This window comes from Dunckerocampus dactyliophorus, chromosome 3 (assembly GCF_027744805.1).
Source record: "Dunckerocampus dactyliophorus isolate RoL2022-P2 chromosome 3, RoL_Ddac_1.1, whole genome shotgun sequence".
NCBI lineage: Eukaryota > Metazoa > Chordata > Actinopteri > Syngnathiformes > Syngnathidae > Dunckerocampus > Dunckerocampus dactyliophorus.
This window is the reverse complement of record NC_072821.1, coordinates 4562944-4584194: the sequence shown is the minus strand read 5'-3', so window position 1 is coordinate 4584194 and position 21251 is coordinate 4562944. Positions and strand designations below refer to the sequence as shown.

The window sequence follows — 21251 nt, the reverse complement described above, 5'->3', positions numbered from 1 at the left end:
GCGGTTGACCAGCATCCAGGAACACCTTTTGTCTGACTGTGATGTTTGGAGTGTCCGTGAATGCATCTCACGGTCGTCTCATGACAATGAGGAAGTGCCGTTCCCATGATGAAGGGACTAAAGACGTGTTTGTGAGCTGGAGATACATATATACATATAAGGAGATACATATACTGTATACTGTACATATATGGTGTTGGAATTGCACCGCTGTTCAAGTGTTCAAGTCAGAATGAAGTTATGAAAGAGCGTCAGGCTCTGTGTGACTGTGTGGGGGCACGACACGATGCTGCCGTCACAACAGAGATATAGCTTGACATGATGCCAATGCGTTAGTTATGCTAAAAATGTTATGCTTAATGTAATTAGTGAAATAAATTAGTCAACGCTGTTAACACACTACTCTTGACAGCCCTCGTAATATTATGACTTGATTCCCCTCGTATTTCAACATTATTGTTTGTTTCATTGCATTTTCATAATGTGCCGTTGGCTAATAATAACACAGCTGCGGGTCGCAAATGGCTCCACACTTTGGACATCCCTGCACTAGGGGCACTGCCCTTCCAGCCCCTTCATGTAGTGTCTGTAACACTGATTTAAGCTTAGTTGGATGCTATGCTGTAGATATTAATTCATTGAGAAAAAAGTACAAAACAAACAAACTGCTTGCCATTGCATCACATGTTCGTCCACGGGAAAAGTCGTTGCCTTTCGTCCCAAAAAAGACCATCTGGAAAAGAACCAAACCAAAAAAATGCAAAACAGCCAAACCCCAGGTTGGGAAAATAAACCTGGATGTGTAGATAACAGCGTTAGGACCACTCGTGTTTCATATACAGTCTTGGCCTGGATGGAACCTTCCCTGTTTGGGCGTACCATCTCACAGGAAATGAGGAACAATCACTTCCCTAAGAGAATAGTGAAGGGATTGAATCAACAAGGTGTCATCTGGCACGATAAGGAAACCTAACAATGAGGTCTGGAGGAACTCCCTGATGAGCTGAAGGCGACAGCTTGCCAAAGAAGTCGAGGGGGATTTTCAAGACGTCTCTGTCTGTGTTACTACTTCCATGAGGGACAGTAAACATAAAAAATAAATAAAACAAACACCAACTAACATTTGCTTTTTGTCACTGGGGCACAACAAATACCACTGGCGTTAATCCAGGGAAGTCTTGGACATGTATTCATATATGACAAATGAACTTAAACACAGGCTAACAAGCCAGCTGCAATATTTATCCAGGTCCGGGTCACGGGGGTAGCAGTCCCAGTAGGGAAGTCCAGATTTCCCAGTCCCCGGCCACCTCTTCCAGTTCCACCAAGGTGTTCCCAGGCCAGCTGTGAGACATAATCCCTCCAGCTTGTCCTAGGTCAGCCCAGGGGCCTTCTCTCGGCTGGGAATGCCAGGAACACCTCACCAGGGAGGCGTCTGGGAGGTATCCGGACTAGATGCCCGAGCCACCTCAACTGGCTCCTCTCGATGTGAAGGTGCAGCGGCTCTACTCTGAGCCCGTCCCGGATGACCGAGCTCTTCATCCTATCTCTTAGGGTGAGTCCGCCACCCTCAGAGGAAACTCATTTCAGCCGCTTGTATCCACGATCTCGTTCTTTCGGTCACGGCCCAAAGCTCATGACCACAGGTGAGGGTGGGAACATTGATCGACGATAAATTGAGAGCTTTGCCTTCCGGCTCAGCTCTCTCTTCACCACGACGGTCCGGTACAGCGACCTCATGACTGCAGACGCTGTACCGATCCATCTGTCACTCGTGAACAAGACCCTGAGATACTTGAGCTCCTCCACCTGGGGAACACTCCCATGTATCCTCCAGTACCCTTGCAAGGGTGTAGAGCTGGTCCAGTGTTCCACGACCGTGACGAAAACCACATTGCACTTCCTGTAGCCAAAGTTTGACTGAACGGTCATACCGTTCTCTCCAGCACCCTGGAATAGACTTTCCCAGGGAGGCTGAGGAGTGTGACCCCCCTATAGTTGGAACACACCCTTCTTGAAAAGGGGGACCACCACCTCGATCTGCTAATCCAGAGGTAGTGTTCCCAACTTCCAAGCAACGTTGAAGAGACGTGTCAGCCAAGACAGTCCCTCAACATTCAGAGCCTTGAGGAATTCAGGGTGAAACTCGTCCATTCCCGGAGCTTTGCCACTGGGGAGCGTTTTGACTACCCCAGATTATGTGTATGTGGAAATACAGTAAAGTGATGTGATCAAATCAGGTTTAGCTGTGCTAGCAAGGGTACTAGCATATCATCCAACAGTGCCACCATTTTGACACCTATGCTCATAATTATTATCTCTGATTTGTGTAATCTAAAAAAAAAACAAATGTTTCCACACTAAATGCTAAACCTTCAAAAACACCCATTATCCGCATATACTGTACAGTATATGTACGGCTTACTTACATAATGTCCGCTGTATATGCTTACATTCGTCCCCTGTTGAGGCTGTTCCTTCTTTTGGAATTGGAGCCAAAGAAAAAGCTCAACATTCAAACAGTTAACCCTTTAATGCTCGCTGGACACAACACAGAAGTCATGCATGATAGCGGTCTGTCTTTTGGACAAAATGTTATGGGAAAAAAAAGTTCTGCAAAAAGCAGCAGAAAAAGCAAAACATTCCCAGCAGATCCTCTGAAGGTTCCTGAAGGCTACGCTGAAGTCATGCATGATAGCAGGCCGCCTTTTGGACAAAATGTTGTCTAAAAAACAAACATCATCAATCACCATGTTACAAAAAAAAGCCTTTTCGCACTGATAACATGCACTGGGTATTTCCTGCACTCTCACTCCCACACATGCTCTCATGAGCTAATGCACAACTTGCTAATGTATTAGCTCAAATTGCTTTTTACACAGTGGGCGCCTGAGACATAAGAGAGCTTTTAGCTCATATAAGGTGTACTGTGCCCGGGTGCCCTGAACACCTCCCTGGTGAGGTGTTCCCAGACATGCCCAGCCAGGGTAGGCCAAGGACACGCTGGAGGGATTTCGTCTCACAGCTGGCCTGGGAACGCCTTGGTGTCCTCCCGGTGGAGCTGGATGGAGCGTGGGGGGTGGGCTGGGGGGGTGAGTCTGTACTGTCCTACTTAGACTGCTGCCCCTGACCCGGAAAAGCGGAGGAAAATGGATGGATGGAAGCTGTACTGTTTATTTCCTGCACTCTGCACCATTTTGCTAACGTATTAGGTCAGATTGCTTGCTTGGTTGCTTTTTGTACACACAAGTGGGTGTAAGTGTGAGACATAAAGCACCTTTTAGCCCATACGAGGTGTACAGAGTATTTCCTGCACTCTCACTCCTAAATAATGAACAAGTTAATTATGTATTAGCTGAAACAGTGGTTTGCTATTACACACAAATGGGTGTACAAGATGCCTCTTAGCCCCTCTCAGGTGTATTGGGTATTTCCTGCACTCTAGCTCCAACAACGGTGAGGATTATGCATAACTTGCAATTGTATAAGCTCAGACTGTTTTTGTTTACACAAAAGTGGGGGGTAAGACGTCTTTTTTACCCATATAAGGTGCAACAACTTGCAACAACTTGCTAACATATTAGCTGAGATATTAGCTGTCTTTTTAGTGGGTGTGTGGACATGCACCCTGTCCTCAACAGGACAGGATGATCCATTCTGCAGGAACATAAAGCTAAAATAACATCTTTCTTCCTTTTATGTAACGTTGCTAAAACAACCCCCCCCCCCCAGAGTGTTATATAGTGATTGTGGCTCAGATGACGGATGTGATTATGTGGCACTACCTGGTGGTGTCACCTCCACTTACCAACAAGGCCCGTCCGTCCTGACCTTTTTTCCAGGCCGGCCCGTTGACTCCACTGTGCGTCGGAGGCCCGTGTCCGGCTGCGGCCCTCTAAAAGAGAGGCTGCTCGCTGCGCCAGGTCCTGCCACCAAATCACATTAGCGGCCCTCGTAATCGCCCACAATCTACTGTGACAGGATCAGCCCCCGGGCGCTGCTGAAATGGATATAGCAATATACAACAGTCATGTAAGAGGGAGGATGGGTGTGTGCGTGTGAGTAGTCAGAATGGGATGGGGTGGGGGAGAAGGTGGGGGGGGAGGTCGCGCAGGAAGAAGTCCCCAATGTCGGAAAGGGATGAGAGGCACATGCCCCCATCGATTGCATCAATTTGGATTAAAATGAAATGACTCTTTGAAAAGGTTAAATCCAATTGAAAAGGTGGAAATCAGTTTGTTTTAGCAGCAGGCTTTTAATAAAGCGACCCCACCCACCATAATCATTTATCCAGGCCTCACTTGTGCACGTGCCAAAAACATGAGGGCTTTCTGTGCTTGTCATTTGAGGGGCAGGGCCCGATTCACGGACTGGCTGAAGCACATGCCTTACACAGGAACAGTATACCGCGGGGGCCCAAGTGACAATCATATTTAAAATTGTATGACAATTGTACACTGGAAAATTCAGGGGCGAAAAAAATCCTTTAAAAAAGTCAAGACTTTTTCAAACCTTTTTTGATAGAGATCCCGCAAAACATCTGTGCCTTTTACGCAGAACTCAGCAAAGCGGACTATTGCTTTAACTGTGTGAGCTTCCTGCAACCAGATCATGAAGATGCCTGTTGTCCCACCTCAGCATTTATCCACCTAAACCTTTTACACAGACCGTGTCAGCATATTGCCGTAACGGTCTGCATTTCACATAGCGGCACAACATTTCAAAATTAAGATCGTTACATGTGACAGCTCGACCACCACCTTTGGAAAATTGCCGGGTTGGCTTTGTCCGCCTCATTGTGTGTCGGTGCTGTTTAAAGAGAACAACCACTAAGGAGGGAAAAGGCATAAAAATGACGTATTTTACAGGGACTAGCCACAAAATTGCAGCTTCTGAACCCTAACAGAATTGAGCATTTATCTGCCTTTAAACAGCACCCAGCATCATATTGTCGTAACTTTGTGTCCTCACAGCAACTCCAAATTCTTCCAGAAAGTCTTCCCATAAGAAATTTTTTAAATCATAAAAAATAGAAAATAGTATATTTAAATAAAGAAATACATTAATAAAATAAACCAATATTAAATTCACATATTTAACTGTTGGTAAAAACAAGCCATAAAACTCGACAACTGAGTCATGGTTGGCATCTTTATTTTTTTTTTATTTTGCTCACAATTACGTCACATTTACAGGAGCTACAATATTTAATTGTTATCATTGCAGTAATGTTTGGAGTCACATGAAATAAAAGTCTTTAAAACTTCAGAGCACGCATGCACGAAAGAGGAGGTCAAATAAAAGAAAGCAGTAGCATAAAAAGATAGTAAGATGTCTGCTGCCACCTGGTGCCAGATTGGAGAATGACACATTAAGGCAACGTCTGCCTTATTATGAACAAACAAGTTTTTCTTCAGTGCAAAACAATTAAAAATGCATTCTTGTTGTACTTTCAACTTTGCAACGTCAACAAAAAAAAACAAAAAACAAACAGACCCCAAAAAAGATGACTGCTTGTTAATCTGAACGTACACCCCTCCGGAATACACTCTCCTATTTGCCTTTTTGCTCACAAATTGCCCTATTTCCGCTTGAACGCTCTTGCTGTGTCAGCACCAAACATGAAGAGTGGGGATGCAAATAGATACAACATGCAAAGCAAACCTTCTCCTTAATTATACAGCTGTCTTTACAAGGTCCATGTCCCTGAGTACACACAACATCTGCAGGATTAGCAACACTTGCTGGGATCCTAATAAAGCTTACTGTACACTAATTACACCCAGACGTTTCAATTTTTTATTATTATTTTTTTTAAGTAGTAAGGTGTTGGTTTGATGAACTCACAGAAAGTCATGGGGGGTGGGAGGATGCGTGTGAAGGCTTGATGGTAACGATACTAGGAATAATACCCGGCATAAGCAAAGTCAAAGCACAATAATTCATTTGTTAAAAACACCAACACTTGTTTTTTGTTGTTTTTTTTTTTTAATTAGACTAACACATCAGAAATGGTTTGTGACGAGGTTATGGACATGGGCTGTTTGCTTAAAATGTGCCCATAAACTTGATGTCATGAATGAATGCACAGTGTGATATGTTACATGGAATATTCATCCTAACCTTTATGCAAATGTGCTCAAGAGACTTTCAACTAGCATCACTTATTACAAGAAATCAGGACTAAATCACACAATACAATGCAATCAGCAGCAATGTGGTTCAATTTGAATCAATTTGTTATGTTGCAGCCTTAAGCCTCACGTGCATTTTGTCCCTGAAGTGGTACGCAATAAATTGGTGGTAGACAGGTGTGAAGTGTGTGTAAACTGCGCGGGACTGCGTACCAAATTTGGAAATGTTCAAAATTTGTGGCACGCATAATTTCTGTGAACTAGTCCTGAACGCAACGCGAACGCAGCGCAACCTATGCCTAAACAAAGCGGGTGGTGCGTATCAAAACGTGTCTCATTCAGATGAATGGGTTAACTTTTCCACCATCTCTTGGAGCAACCCCGGGGGGAATTGTCAAGTAATTTCTGTCGCCTCTTTGATCTTCTTTGTGAATTTCTGTTAAAAAACAAAACAAAACATAATGCCCAAAGCAATGTCTTCTAGTCAGTAATTCCCTCTCTGCCTCTTTTTTTCTAGTTTACTGCCTCCTTCCTGCTCTTGACACATTCTTCATCTGCAGCTGTGAGATAATATAGACTATGCAAAAACAAAAAAATTCATTTAAAAGCTTTTAAATTAAAGATTACAGCAGAACCTCAAAAGCTGACAACCTAAAGGTTGCACGATTTGGAAACGGACAAACATTTTGGAAAACCACAAAAACTCATCGCATGAGACTTGAGCTCAAGAAGCATCCTTGGTGTTATCATATACTGTAGATTACAAAGCATTTGCACTAGGTACTGTTCTGGACACAACACTGAATTTGTAACCTGTAACATTGTAGATACTAGGTGTGCTCCGGTCCATCGGCCACCGATCAGTATTGGCCGATTTCCGTGAAAAAGCACGGTACTGGCATGTGCAGATACTAACGCCGATCAGCTCCGCCCCCACTGCAGCATTCAGCCTATAGCGACCATCTCCCGCCCACTTTCCCTTCACAATGCCAGAACAAGCATGTCTGCCGTGTGGGACCTACCTAAGTTCTGCACCGTACATGCCACAAAAAATGTCTCCCCGGGATGGCGCGTTATGAATCTTTAGTCTGGTGGGGCATTTGGGGGGGGGGCGGCACTTAGCAGGGTGTGGTGAGTTATCGAGGGTAGCGATGTACTCATCGGTCGGGCGGCAGCTAATGTAGCAGCCATGTGTGCGTGGCAGAGGCGATTCGTGGTTGGATTCGTCAGACTGCCGGGGGGGTCGTGCCGGAGCGCCATCAAGCTGATCTCGCATCCAAAGTCTCCTTAAAGAAGGCGCCTGATCCTCTAAGTTTCACCAGTGATTTTGAAAAATTAAGTCAAATATGTTATATGCAATATGCAAAATTTTATGGATCCCCTTTCATAACATATAGCCCAGGGGTCACCAACGTCCGTCAAACATCTGTGACCCCAGATATAGACAGTAGCAAATTTAAACATTTACACTTAATCTATGTGATCGGTATCTGTATCGGACGATTTCACTCATGGATGACCGGTATCGGCAGCATAAAACCCTGATCGGAGCATCCCTGGTAAATATGTATAGTAGCATTCTCCTTCTCCTTATGTGCACGCTTATTTACTATTGTTGTACCTTCTAACAAGTCAAACCAATGAAGCCGATTCTGAAGCAACGCTCAGCAAGTGTGTTTTTGTGCTTTTTCTTTGGCTTTTCGTGGGGGGCGAGGAGGTGGGGTGTGAGTTACGGCAAAGACGAAAAAGTGTGATGATGACCATAGAACAGGAAATGGCAATAAATGCAACATAGGAGTTAACACTGCCGCAAAAGTGGTACGTGCTCCTTGGGAAGGGGTGTGTGGGTGATAACCATAGAACAACACAAAACTGTCCAGTTAAAGTGTACTCACATGGCCAAGAGAAGAAAAAAGTGTGATGACAACCATAGGACAGGAAATGGAGCCGAATGCAACATAGCGGTAACATTGCAACACACGTGGTACATGCGCCTTTCCGTCCAGGCTGCTCAGCACAACATGGCTAACATGACAATCATTTGAGTTTAACACTGGTGGACTCCAGATAAAGAGGGGACTATGTGATGACGACAAACCGAACAGGAAATGGCGGTAGACTCGTCTCTGTCCTGGCTGCTCAGTGCTACATGGCAAAATAAAAATGACACAATAATAATGTAAGGAGATGAGTGGTTTACACTTGGATGTTGCTTAAAACATGGCCTGTACAGTTAATAAAGGTTTTATGACAGCCAGTTTGACTCTGCAACCATTATTTCTTACGGGAAGAACTGCTTATGGATTGTATTGAGGTTCCACTGTAATCGCAAAGCGGCTTCCCTCAGGCAGGACCGCTCGGTTCTGGGAAAAGTCGCGGTTGTCCCAAAGATCTAACAATTTGAGTCAAGAAGCGGCTCCTGTGTTCCTGGGAACATCAATGGCAGCGGAAGCCTGGCCCAGATACTAGATCTGCGTCTTGTCACAATCATCTCTTGTGTTGCTACGATATGCTTTGACATCTCTGCGGCCTTTATGGACCGCTTAGTGTCTTTACAAATCATGTCCCATCATTTGAGTTGAGCACAAGAGGGAATGGGCGTGACTACTGACTGTTTAGAATTTGACAGTACGGAATTGATGGTTGATTCATCTTGTCTTGAAGCGACTGAGGCAAAATAGAACGCACTACTTTGTAGTTACATCCACGCTCATTGTTTAGCTCAATACTAGTATTTTTAAGCTTTTAAAATGTCATTTATTTGCACAAAATTGATTTTTGAAGGTAATTCATAAAATTTTAGCTTAAAGCTGCAATATGATATAGTAATAATCGTTATCATAAAAAAAGGGACAATTGTGACCTAGCTGTAACGTCGGTAGGTGGAAGTAGTGTGTCTGCACCACAAGGCACTAAGACTTAAAAAAAAAAAAAAAAAGCCTAAAAAACGCAAGCACACGATCTAAGACATGATTCTGACCAGACCAAAGGGGAGTGGACAATGGATTGGGTTCTCAGTCGTCTTTCTTATCCGAGGTGCTCTCCTCTTGACTTTCCCCTGAACTGACCTGACCGGACAGTTCCAGGTCGCCGGGCCTCACCTCCTGGATGGCCTGGTACCTCTGAAGCTCCAGGTAGGTGGTGAAGAGCTTGGCGTACTCCGGGTGGGTGGTGGCAAAGGCTTGAAACTCACCTGGGAGGGGATCCCGAACACATGGAACGTTTTGAAAAATAGAATAATACTCCACAGAGAAGAGATTTTTTTTGTTGTTGTGAGTTGTTCTTGCTACCAGTGAACTCAAAAACAAGTACAGTTGGACATTACTGCCACCTACAGGACTGAAGTGGTCTGGGCAGAGGCCTGAGCTCGACTGAGAGACATCCCTCATTTTATCCTGATTAATAGCTTCCAGACCTGACCCTGATAAGTGAATAATTTCCAAAGTAGGATTCCTTATTTATAAATGGAATATTTTCAAAGTTACGGCATAGAAAATCTGTTAACAACCTTCTAAATATTGCTTTCAACACTATTAGAGTGCTCAAGACAGCTATAATCACCTTTACATTTGTACTACTCAATATAACAGACATGATAAGAGTAAATAAGCCATTTAAGGTACAAAAAAAATACTTGTGTGTATTGCTATAAATGTGTTCCCTAGGAGAGCGGCGTGGCAGGAAGTGAAATCAGGGGTTCAGAGTTGGGTTTTAGCTTGCCGTGGGTTATGGCCGCAACTGTAGCCTGTGTTTTTATTAGGGATTATTCTGACTGTTGTGAGATCATTCAAACTTGCAATAAAACCTCGTTGTTTGTTGTTCCGGCTATCAAGTCTGGTGCGTGACCAACATTCCAGTAACATTACTGGCATGTAGTGACCAGTGTAGAATACTACATATCATTCACAGTCTTTGAATGCATCTTATGAATGCCTTATATTTGTATTTTAGCTCATTTAGCCATTATGATGCTTGAAAATATACACACACTGTATATATGTGTGTAGATGGACAATTTTTTTTAAACAACTTTATATTAAAGTATAATATTCACAAATAAGTTCACTATGAGTATACAAGAAATCTTAAAAAAAAAAAAAGAAAATCTTGGCCTTACTAAATAATCGTAAAGTGTTGTGATAATAGCTGTAACGTTTATGCAATTGCAGTTTTGTCAATAATAGTAATAATATACTCACTGAACGTGATGAAACCCGAGCTGTCAGCGTCGATTTCTTTAAAAAGTTTGACCATGTTGATATCGGACACGCCCAGAGCAGAGCGCAGCAGCGCCGTGAACTCCTCTCGTGTGATTCTCTCATCCTCGTCCGTGTCGAACAGCTACGAGAAGACAACATTTGGATTAAACTTCCCTGTTTGTTGATCTCCGATGTACAGTAGTTCTTCCTGATACTGCACTTTGTAATAGGATTTTTTGTTTTTTTTTACTTTGTTCAATTTCCAAAACCACATTTGCTGTTCTGGTCGGAAAATTGACTCCGAGACTGACTCCAAGACTCCCACGGCGCTCTGCAGCAGCCATATATTATTACTGTGACATGATCCATCCACACGTCTCTCAGTGCTGCTTTCTGCTTCCATTTCACTGCAGTGGCACGTTCTGCTTTCAGGTTTACTCAGTACCATCAAGACAAACGTACACCTTGTGCTCATTTACACAAAGGTGGACAATTACAATATGTTCTTCAAGCATTTGCACAGATTGTCATACCCGGAATGCCATCCGCAGCACATCTTCAGTGTTGGCTGGTCGACACAGGATGGTCACTCCGATGACGTACTCTCTGAAATCTATGGTGCCATCGCCATTCTGGAAAAGAAACACAAAAGACAGGTTATCCCTTACCACTTTGCGCTTCGAATTTTGCGGTTTCACTCTCTTTAAAAAAAAAAAAAAAAATCTATTCATTAATAAATCATGTTGTTTCGAGGTTGAACATGGTCTATTGTTAGTCAAAGCATGTGCATATTTAAGCAAATCTTATGAATTTATTGCCTAAATTAAGAAATTTCAAGCATAAAAATGGCTAAATGAACTAAGCTACAAATATAAGGCATTCACAAGACATATTCAAAGATTTTATGTCGTATTCTACTCTAATCACTTGTGTCAGTAATGTTAGACAGACTTAATCAACAGGTACAACGGGCTTTTATGACAGGTCTGAATGTTCTCAGGTGCAACAATCCCTCATAAAAACACAGACTACTATAGCAGCCATAACCCACGCCATCTCTAAACCTCCAACGTCACTTCCTGTCCGCCACTCACTCCCCTAGTGCTAGAACACATTTACAGCAACACACATGAGCACAAGTCTTATTTATCTCTCAAATGGCCTATTTTCTATGATTATGTCTACTATATTGGGTAATACAAGTGTAAAGGTGACTATAGGGGTGTTATGTCACATCAAAAGGGCTCTAATAATGCTAAAGACCGCATTTAGAAGGTCGTAGACAGGATTGCTAAACTCTAACAACGAAAATATTCCATTTAAAAATAAGGAATCCTACTTCATGGAAATTCACTTACCATGGTCGCATCTGGAACCAATTAACCGTGATAAACCAGGGATTACTGTAATATAGTTGATGTTAAAGACACACAAATACCTGAGACTAGAAACAGTGCTTAGGGTCAATTGCCATTAAAGTTCTGAATCTGTCAATAACTAACAGAAGACCTGTACGCTCTGAATGATTTGTCTGACAATTTGGAGGAAAACATGGAGGTCCACATATCAAACAATGAAGCAGTTTTTTGCTTTTTCTTTATCAACTTATATACTGTATATAATACAAGGGAATTGCATGTAATATAACACGATGGACTACACTTGCTTGCTTGACTACAGGAAAAAAATGGTTCTCGGTTAATCATTTTTTTATTTTAATTTAAATTATTTTATATCTCTCTCTGTGAATATTCTGAACTCCTGTTTCCATGCAAGTTTTTGAGCAGCATTATACTGCGTTCCCACAAGAGTGGCTATAGCTCAACTTCCCATTGCTGACTTCAATCTTAACTACAGTATCTTTAGTCAGCAAACTAGTGTGACTAACTCAACAGCACCTCTGCTGGTTGAAGCCAAGTACTGCCACCTATTTTGCCTCAATTGTTTGTCAGTCCCGGGTTGCCAGGGAGATAAATATGTGAGATATGAGCATCTTACCCTGTCAAAAAGGGCAAAGAGCTCCTCTAGGGCGGGGCTGACTGGGAGTTTGAGGAAGCCGGCAAACTCCCTGATGGTGATGCGCCCTCCTTTACACGAGCTGGCCATGGCGGCGAAACCGTCCAACTCCTTCCTCACGTTGTCCCACTTCAAGCTTAAGTGGAGGAGGAGTCAGCAGTTTCAGACAGAGTCGGGTTCCAGTGATGCGATTATTCAACAAAGGCTTACTTGAGTTTGCGACTGATTTTGGTGAATTCCACCAAGCCGGCCTCCATCGGTAGTGTCAGCTCCCCGGCTGAGATCATCAGACGGCAGTCCTCGTACGTGTGGTCCGTCACGGGGATGCCCAACGCCCTGTAAGCAGTGTCAAGCACACATCATACACACACACACACAGTCTAGAAAGGACACATGCATGTACTTCTTTACTGACCGGGCCATGACGTCTCTCACTCTGCTGGCTAACAAAGCAGGACTTTTCCTCTCATCCTCCGTGGGAATGTGAGGTGGCAGGAACTGAAGAACACAAGAAAAAAGCCAAAAACACAAGGTTCAAACATCGTTTCTTGCAATTGTGGTCAACTGCACAATTATACAAACATGCTGTTTACCATATCAACTTTTTATTATTAAGGGAGAAAAACAATCCAAGCCTACATGGCCCTGTGTGAAAAAGTGATTGCCCCCTAAACCTAATAACTGGTTGGGCCCCCCTTAGCAGCAACAACTGCAATCAAGCATTTGCGATAACTTGCAATGAGTCTCTAAAAGCGCTGTGAAGGAATTTTGGCCCACTCATCTTTGCAGAATTGTTGTCATTCAGCCACATTGGAGGGGTTTCCAGCATGAGGCGCCTTTTTAAGGTCATGCCACAGCATCTCAATAGGATTCAGGTCAGGACTTTGGCTAGGCCACTCCAAAGTCTTCATTTTGTTTTTCTTCAGCCATTCAGAGGTGGACTTGCTGGTGTGTTTTGGATCATTGTCCTGCTGCAGAACCCAAGTTGGTTTCAGCTTGAGGTCACCAACAGATGGCCGGACATTCTCCTTCAGGATTTTTTGCTAGACAACAGAACTTATGGTTCCATTTATCACAGCAAGTCTTCCAGGTCCTGAAGCAGCAAAGCAGCCTCAGACCATCACACTACCACCACCATATTTTACTGTTGGTATGATGTTCTTTTTCTGAAATATGACGTTGCTTTTGAGGATCTTTTGGTTTACTTCACTTTGTCAAGCAGGTCCCATTTAAGTGATTTCTTGACTTGGAACCGGTGTGGCAGTAATCAGGCATGGGTGTGGCTAGAGAAATTGAACTCAGGTGTGGTAAACCACAGTTATGTTTTAACAAGGGGGCAATCACTTTTCCCACACAGGGACATGTCGGTTTGGACCCCTTTTCTCCCTTCATAATAAAAAGTTTAATTTAAAAACTGCATTTTGTGTTTCGTTGAGCTGTCATTGCCTAATATTTAAATTTGTTGGATAATCTGAAACATTTACGTGTGACAAACATGTAAAAAAATAAGAACTCAAGAAGGGAGCAAACACTTTTTCACACCACTGTATATATTATTAACTACTGTATTATACAATATGAGGTGTGTCAGAGAAGTTCTAGGACTGTTTCTTCCATGTGAGGGGCATCGTCCACTGCGAGTTCTTGCCACAGGGCCAGACGATCAGCCAGTAGGTCTACAAAGAGATCTTGCAGCGTTTGCGTCTTTCAGTGCGCGAGAACATGTGAGCGTTGCGGCAGGCCAACTTGTGGCTGCTCACAACGCCCTGAGAATCCAACATTTCCTGGCCGAGAAAAACATCACCGTGCTGGAGCAACCACCCTGCTCACCCAGCCTGGCTCTGTGTGATTTTTTTCCACTTTCCCAAGCTCAAGATGGTAATCAAGGGGACCCGTTGTCAAGATGTAGATGACATCAAGATGGCCTAGACAATGAAGCCACGAAGGATCTCGGAAGAATCCTTCCATGAGTGTATTGGCTTTGAAATATATCTTTTGTGACACCAGTAAATATGTAATTATACTTTTTTTAAATGATTTATTATAATTCTACTGTATGTTGCAAAAAATATCAACCTAATGGCACCACCTTTTTTATGTTATTTAATTTTACATTCATAATTTAATGTGCATTATTGGGCCATGGTGTCTACTAAAGCTAAAGCCACTAGAGTAGACGTACTTGACGATATTGTTGTCTTCATTTAACTCTAATAGTTGGACCACAAATAAGTGTAATTTATAAGTTAGCGATATTGATTTACTGCATTTTGGATGTGTCCGTTTACCTCAATCTCCACTGTGGTGTAAAGCTGGCACAGCGTTAGAAGCAGCAGCGTCCTCCTGCATGTGATTTGAATGTATTTATACAAACAGCAGAAACACAATCATTTATTTACGATCGTGGCTGTTGTCTAAAAAGAAACACGTCCTCACTTACGAGCTGAAACCTTGCCAGGTCCATGTCACTGTATCCTGCAGGGAAGGAAATGGAATACAACTAAATGAGCCAACTTGTTCCACATCATAGGAAGAGCTAATACAAGAGCTGAATAAATTCCACCTTTAAGAGATAACAATGCATATCTTTGATGGACACCGTCATTGAACAGTACGTGTATTACTGTGAATGCACACTTACTAGTTTGTTGGGATACCTCAAAAGCACAGGCTGCACAGGTACGCCTGGAATAAAGGCACCTAAGAAGAGAATGTGTGCAAGCAATAATGTAGTAGAGTAAAAGTGACGTGATTGAGTTTTTGCATGCGTGTGTGTGATGCCGCACCTTGTTTGAATGTGATGAGACACGAGCGATTTGTACACGTTCCCTCTGGAAATATCAAAACCTCAAGGGCAAACCAGGAGAGAAAACTTGCGTTTAGTTAAAGTCATTCTGACTTTTTTTTAACAAGAAATGTTTTTAAGGAGGATTGCATACAAAAGGAAGTGATGCCACCTATTTCAACATTTACTCTGCAACTCTTCTTAGGCAACATTCTTTTCTTTTCTTTTTTTTTTTTTTTAAAACAAACCTGTGGCCAGCGGCCTCCTGATTTGGCCCTGCTGTCGATCTCTTGGATGGTGTTCTTCCTCGAGTCGGGGTCTTTCCTGGACACCAGCACCGGCTGGAGGCAGCGTACAAACCCTGCAGGAAAGGACACACGTGAAGCACGTTTAATAAAATATGTCATTATTAAAGACGAGGAAGTCATTATCTTTGACAAAGTGGTAAGTCAAAGAGGTTTTTGTTCTTTCATGCTCCCCCTGCAGTTGTAAAGTGGAACTCACTTTTCAGCTAATAAGTAGCAGTTAACAAATTCTTACAGTAAAATATAAATCACCTGTCACGTCTTTTAATAAACATTGTGGGAGGGTGTGAAATTGTGCAGCTACAATAGATGCCGGTAAGAAGATTAAGGAGATGAAGTGTGTGACGCATGTTTACACACATGCCTGCTTTCCTGTCTTAACCCTTGGCAGACACTCTCTGACATTTAATGTACAGTCGTCCCTCGTTTATCGCAGTTAATTGGTTCCAGACTCGACCGCAAGAAGTGAATTTCTGCAAGAAAGATAGAATATTTCCGTAGTTGTGGAATAGAAAATGTGTTTACTGTTTAAAACTCCTCTTATTGTGTGTCACAATAAATGTGTTCTCTAGCAGACCTTAATGGTGGGCAGACAGACATGTAGAGAAGAGGAAGTGATGTCAGAGGTTAAGAGTTGAGTTTTAGCTTGTTGTGGGTTATGGCCCCAACAGTAACCTGTGTTATTATGATGATGATGATTATGGTATGATTATTGTGCCTGTTATGAGATCATTTCAACATTTTCTGGAGATCACTTCTGGTCCTTGTATCACCAAATACTGACATCTAGTGGCCGATAGTTAGATATTGCTTCTTTCGCCTTGTATTTGTATTTTAGTTCATTTAGCAATTTTTATGCTTGAAAATTTTATTCTTGCTAACTTTCCCCCACCCTGGACAGATAGACTACTGGACAGTATTTTTTTTACTGTTTTCGTTTCACCTCACTGGTCTCAAATGCTGATCTGACGTGGGAATGCGCCAATGTTCAAACCGCAACGTAGTGAGGGACGACTGCAATTAATTAATTAATTTTGATGGGGCTGACAGTTTAACTTTTTTTCTAACCATACTACAACTCATAGTATTTATTGTTATTACATTATATTTAAGTAGCCATGCATGTATGGAAATGGACAAGTTGATACTGTGTATTTTGTATACATTGTAACATCCAAAAAATATGCCTCAATTGTACATGGGAGTTCAAACTGTCATCGTGCATAGCGTCACATGAGATGGCAGCAAATCCCATGTGGCTTCAGCTTTTGGTGTCATGTCATAAAGAAGAAAAGGGTGATGATAACCACAGAACAGGAAATAGAACTAAATGCAGTGTGCTAAAGCGCCTGGCTGCTCAACACAATATGAGTACTACAACTACTTTAGAGGATGAGTATTTTTGTTTTAGCTTTATTATACCGTTAACTTATCTTTATGTTCACAGCACTTAAACCTTTTCACTTTATATTTTGACCTATGAGAAGTCCTACGTCAAGTAAAGTGTCTCACTGCCAAAGATGGGCGTGGCCAGGTTCTCCACACGGGACACAGTGGAAGGCAGGCCGGCCACGATGCACACAATGCCGTCAAAGAAGGTGGAGTGGGGGGCCACGGCCAGGATGGGGGCCTCACTGCTGCTCACTTGCTTGCCCTTGACCACCACTCGGAAGCCCATGCAGAAGTAGTAGGCTCTCCCCAGGGCGGCCATCACACTCTGACACATGAGCCTGCGGAAAGCACAAGGTTGAGTAACAACCAAAACATTCGGTACACCGAATGACATAATGACACTACCAGAGCTGCATTCCCAATGGTTCAGAGAGATATTTATGAAACAATGTTTATTATTGGGGTAGTAGTTTGCAGTGTTGCACAACCTTTGTACTTTGCTTCAACATTATAGATTGCAACTACTTTTAACTTCCACCATTCACTTCCTCATTGGTGGAGTCTGCACTCATAACTATTTGGACAACAGACTTTTTTAGCTTGACTAACAACATCGAATCATTCCATTCCATTCCATTTTCCTCCGCTTATCCAGGTCCGGGTCACGGGGGCAGCAGTCTCAGTAGGGAAGCCCAGACTCCCCGGTCCCCGACCACCTCCTCCAGCTCCACCGGGAGGACACCAAGGCGTTCCCAGGCCAGCTGTGAGACATAATCCCTCCAGCGTGTCCTAGGTCTTCCCCCGGGGCCTTCCCCCGGCTGGGCATGCCTGAAACACCTCACCAGGGAGGTGTCCGGGAGGCATCCGGACTAGATGCCCGAGCCACTTCAGCTGGCTCCTCTCGATGTGAAGGAGCAGCGGCTCTACTCTGAGCTCCTCCAGGATAACCGAGCTTCTCACCCTGTCTCTTAGGGTGAGTCCCGCTACCCTACGAAGAAAACTCATTTCAGCCGCTTGTATCCGCGATCTCGTTCTTTCGGTCATGACCCAAAGCTCATGACCATAGGTGAGGGTGGGAACATAGATCGAACGGTAAATTGAGAGCTTTGCCTTCCGGCTCAGCTCTATCTTCACCACGACGGTCCGGTACAGCGACCGCATTACTGCAGACGCTGCGCCGATCCGCCTATCGACCTCACGCTCCAACCTTCCCTCACTCGTGAACAAGACCCCGAGATACTTGAACTCCTCCACCTGGGGCAGGACCTCATTCCCAACCCGGAGGGAGCAATCCACCCTTTTCCGACTGAGAACCATGGCCTCGGATTTGGAGGTGCTGAGTCTCATCCCAGAAGCTTCACACTCAGATGCAAACCGTCCCAGTAAACGCTGCAGGTCACAGCCCGATGAGGCCATCAGGACCACATCGTCTGCAAATAGCAGAGATGAGATCCTAGTGCCCCCGAACTGGATTCCCTCGACACCTTGGCTGCGCCTAGAAATTCTGTCCATGAAAATTATAAACAGAATTGGATTGGCAGACTGGGGTGGTGGTCCCCCTTTTCAAGAAGGGTGACCGGAGGGTGTGTTCCAACTATAGGGGGATCACACTCCTCAGCCTCCCTGGGAATGTCTATTCCAGGGTGCTGGAGAGAAGGGTACGACCGTTAATTGAACCTCGGCTTCAGGAGGTGCAATGTGGTTTTTGTCCTGGTCGCGAACACTGGACCAGCTCTACACCCTTGCAAGGGTCCTGGAGGGTACTTGGGAGTTTGCCCAACCGGTCTACATGTGCTTTGTGGACCTGGAAAAGGCATTCGACCGTGTCCCTCGTGGTGTCCTGTGGGGGGTGCTCCGGGAGTATGGGATTGGTGGCGCGCTACTACGTGCCATTCAGTTCTTGTACAACCGGAGCAGGAGCCTGGTTCGCATTGCCAGTAGTAAGTCAAGCCTGTTTCCGGTGAACGTTGGCCTCCGCCAAGGCTGCCCTTTGTCACATCGAATCATGAGATGATCAAACACTACAAGCTTAACTTAGCTTATGGCACTCACTCACTCTCTTCTTGTGTTCTGGGAACAGAGCTGAAGTCATGTTGGTGGTGCTGATGTGATCTAAACAAAAAACAAAAAACAAAAAAAAAAAAAGCACTTTCTACAAAGTGCCAGGATCTATTTGTCGTGACAATAGGCTGCTTTGGTTGACAGCTCCTTCGTGTTCAGATCGTAAATCCAAGATAATGCCGATTCTCGCTTTGCCACAGTAGATCAATACTGGGGGTGCACAATATTGGGTACACCTGAACAATCCACCGTGCGTCACACAAGATGGCAGCTCAGCAAGCATTTAAAAGCAGATGTATGACTTATCAGTGGGTTTTACTGGGATGCCACCATAGAAGAGATGAAAAGTGGGATGATAACCATAGAAGCAAAACATGCAACATAATGCAACACAAGGAAGCGTTACAAGCGTCTCTGTCCTGGCTGCTCAGCATAATACGACTATGTTAAAAATGTGATGATGACCAGAGAATCTGAAACATGAGTTAGTGTGACATATATGCATGTTTGTCCTGGCAGCTCAGTACAATATGGCTAGGATAAAATTGCGATGATGACCAAAGTTACTGTGAATTATGTGTGCAGCCCTGTCCTTGCTGCTCCGTAAAAAAAAGTGACGATGACCACCGAAGCTGAAATGGGAAAATGACTGCAGCATAGACGTGTCTCCGTTCTGGCTGCTCAGTACAATATGGCTAACTTAAAAATGTGATAATGACCACAGAACCAGATATCAGTTACTGCGGTGTAGGAAAGTAGGGTGTTTGTCCTGGTAGTTAAGCACAACATGCCGTTGTTAGAATGTACTATCGGCCATACAACCTGAAACGGAAGGTTGTGTGACATACTGGCTGCTCAGTACAATATGGCAGCAGTGCCAGTAAGTTAAAAACCATAATAAAAGACAGAGAAATAGAACATATACCCCAACATGTAGTCAGTATCCTACCTCTGTTCCGGCTCAGCAACACCAAAAATGTGCTGAACTGTCAACGTTGTTAAGAAAAGGCAGAAAACGGGTAATGATGGCAGCGTTTGTTCACGTGTGCCTTTTATGTAGAAACATTGCGGGATAATGCTGCAACTGTGTGCGACTGGCATGTTGTATACGTAAAGTACTTGTCCGACAGCTACAAAGCTAAAAAGTGAGTGTTAGGTGTTTACTACTGATTTACTTTGCCCCACCATTCCGTACTGGTGCTATCTATCTTTGTCTTTACCTTCTCCATCCTGTCATGGGTGCCACTGCTCCCTTCAGAGGATGCTTGAAGGTGATGATGACAGCCACTGGCCATGTCACCATGAGCACCAATGAAATGAGGATGGCGCGAAGAGGGACCAGGACGATTCCCTGGAGGATACACTACTCAGAGAGAACAGAGAGAGAGATGAATGCAGGCAGTTAACGCACATTGTTTACATTCCATGTGTAAAATCCAGATCAGTAGGCAGCAAATAAGAGCTCCCATTGTTCCTGTAATGCATGACACACAGCGAGGCTTTGCACATAGCAAAGGAGATTATATTTAATAATAACAATAATAATAATAATAATAATAACAAGGCCTGGGCGATATGCACGTAATTTCACACACTTCGATGCGTATTTGTGTATAAGAAGCGCCGTCGTCACTCACTTTGAGTATGGTGGCCTTGGAGAGTTGAGTGTCCTGTACAAACGGGTTAATGACGGCAGGCAGGAGCAGAGATTGCTGCCTCGGCAGGGCAAAGACGCGCTGGGACGGCATCGCAGGCAGGAAACAGATGCGGGGATTGCAATCACAGAAAAAGCAGCAGCAGCTTCATGTTATCATTGCACTACTTCCTCGTCGGAGGCCCTTATCTACCCCCCTTCCTTTTCTTCCCTCCCTAGTTCATACGAGCGTTCACGCTAGCATAACAACGAGCTGCAGCCATCCCGGAAGTGGTTCAATTGAAGCCCCGCCTCCCGTAAGGCGAACGTTGAAGCTCTTGAGTCACAATTAGCGTGTTTAGGGAATTTACTGTTGTGATATTTTCTTAAATCCAGTTCGGTTTTTTCCAATATACGAAGCCGCACCATTGATGTCCTTTTAATTACTACACTGATTACTTCTGCCATTTTTGCTAAGGCGCATCTGTCCCTTGATGTTGGTGCTGTTAACAAAATCTACGTAACAAATTGATCCCAAAGGTTTTGGACCGGCGAGAAACAGGCCGAATGAAATAAAACCTAAAATAGAAATAATAAATAAAGAAAAGCAAATCAATCCGTGACTTTTTCTGCGAAGTGTAAAAATGTCGTGTCAGCCACACGCTTTTCATTGTTTGATCATTTTGTCTCTCAATAGTTTGTACTGCGATCTATCACCACCTACAG

The 21251-nt window shown here is 43.7% G+C and overlaps 1 protein-coding gene across 1 annotated transcript; it reads right to left on the bottom strand.

Moving 5' to 3' along the window:
* Positions 1–5137: 5137 nt before the first annotated feature.
* Positions 5138–21170, bottom strand: lpcat2 (lysophosphatidylcholine acyltransferase 2). Its single transcript, XM_054771524.1, has 14 exons — positions 20530–21170; positions 20113–20255; positions 16952–17169; positions 15383–15495; positions 15136–15196; positions 14991–15049; positions 14790–14824; positions 14638–14692; positions 12765–12847; positions 12560–12685; positions 12332–12485; positions 10867–10965; positions 10334–10475; positions 5138–9327 (listed from the first exon to the last, which is right to left on the bottom strand). The coding sequence occupies exons 1-14, from the start codon at positions 20638–20640 to the stop codon at positions 9149–9151; spliced, it is 1578 nt and encodes a 525-aa protein (XP_054627499.1). The 5' UTR covers positions 20641–21170; the 3' UTR covers positions 5138–9148.
* Between the last annotated feature and the right edge of the window lie 81 nt (positions 21171–21251).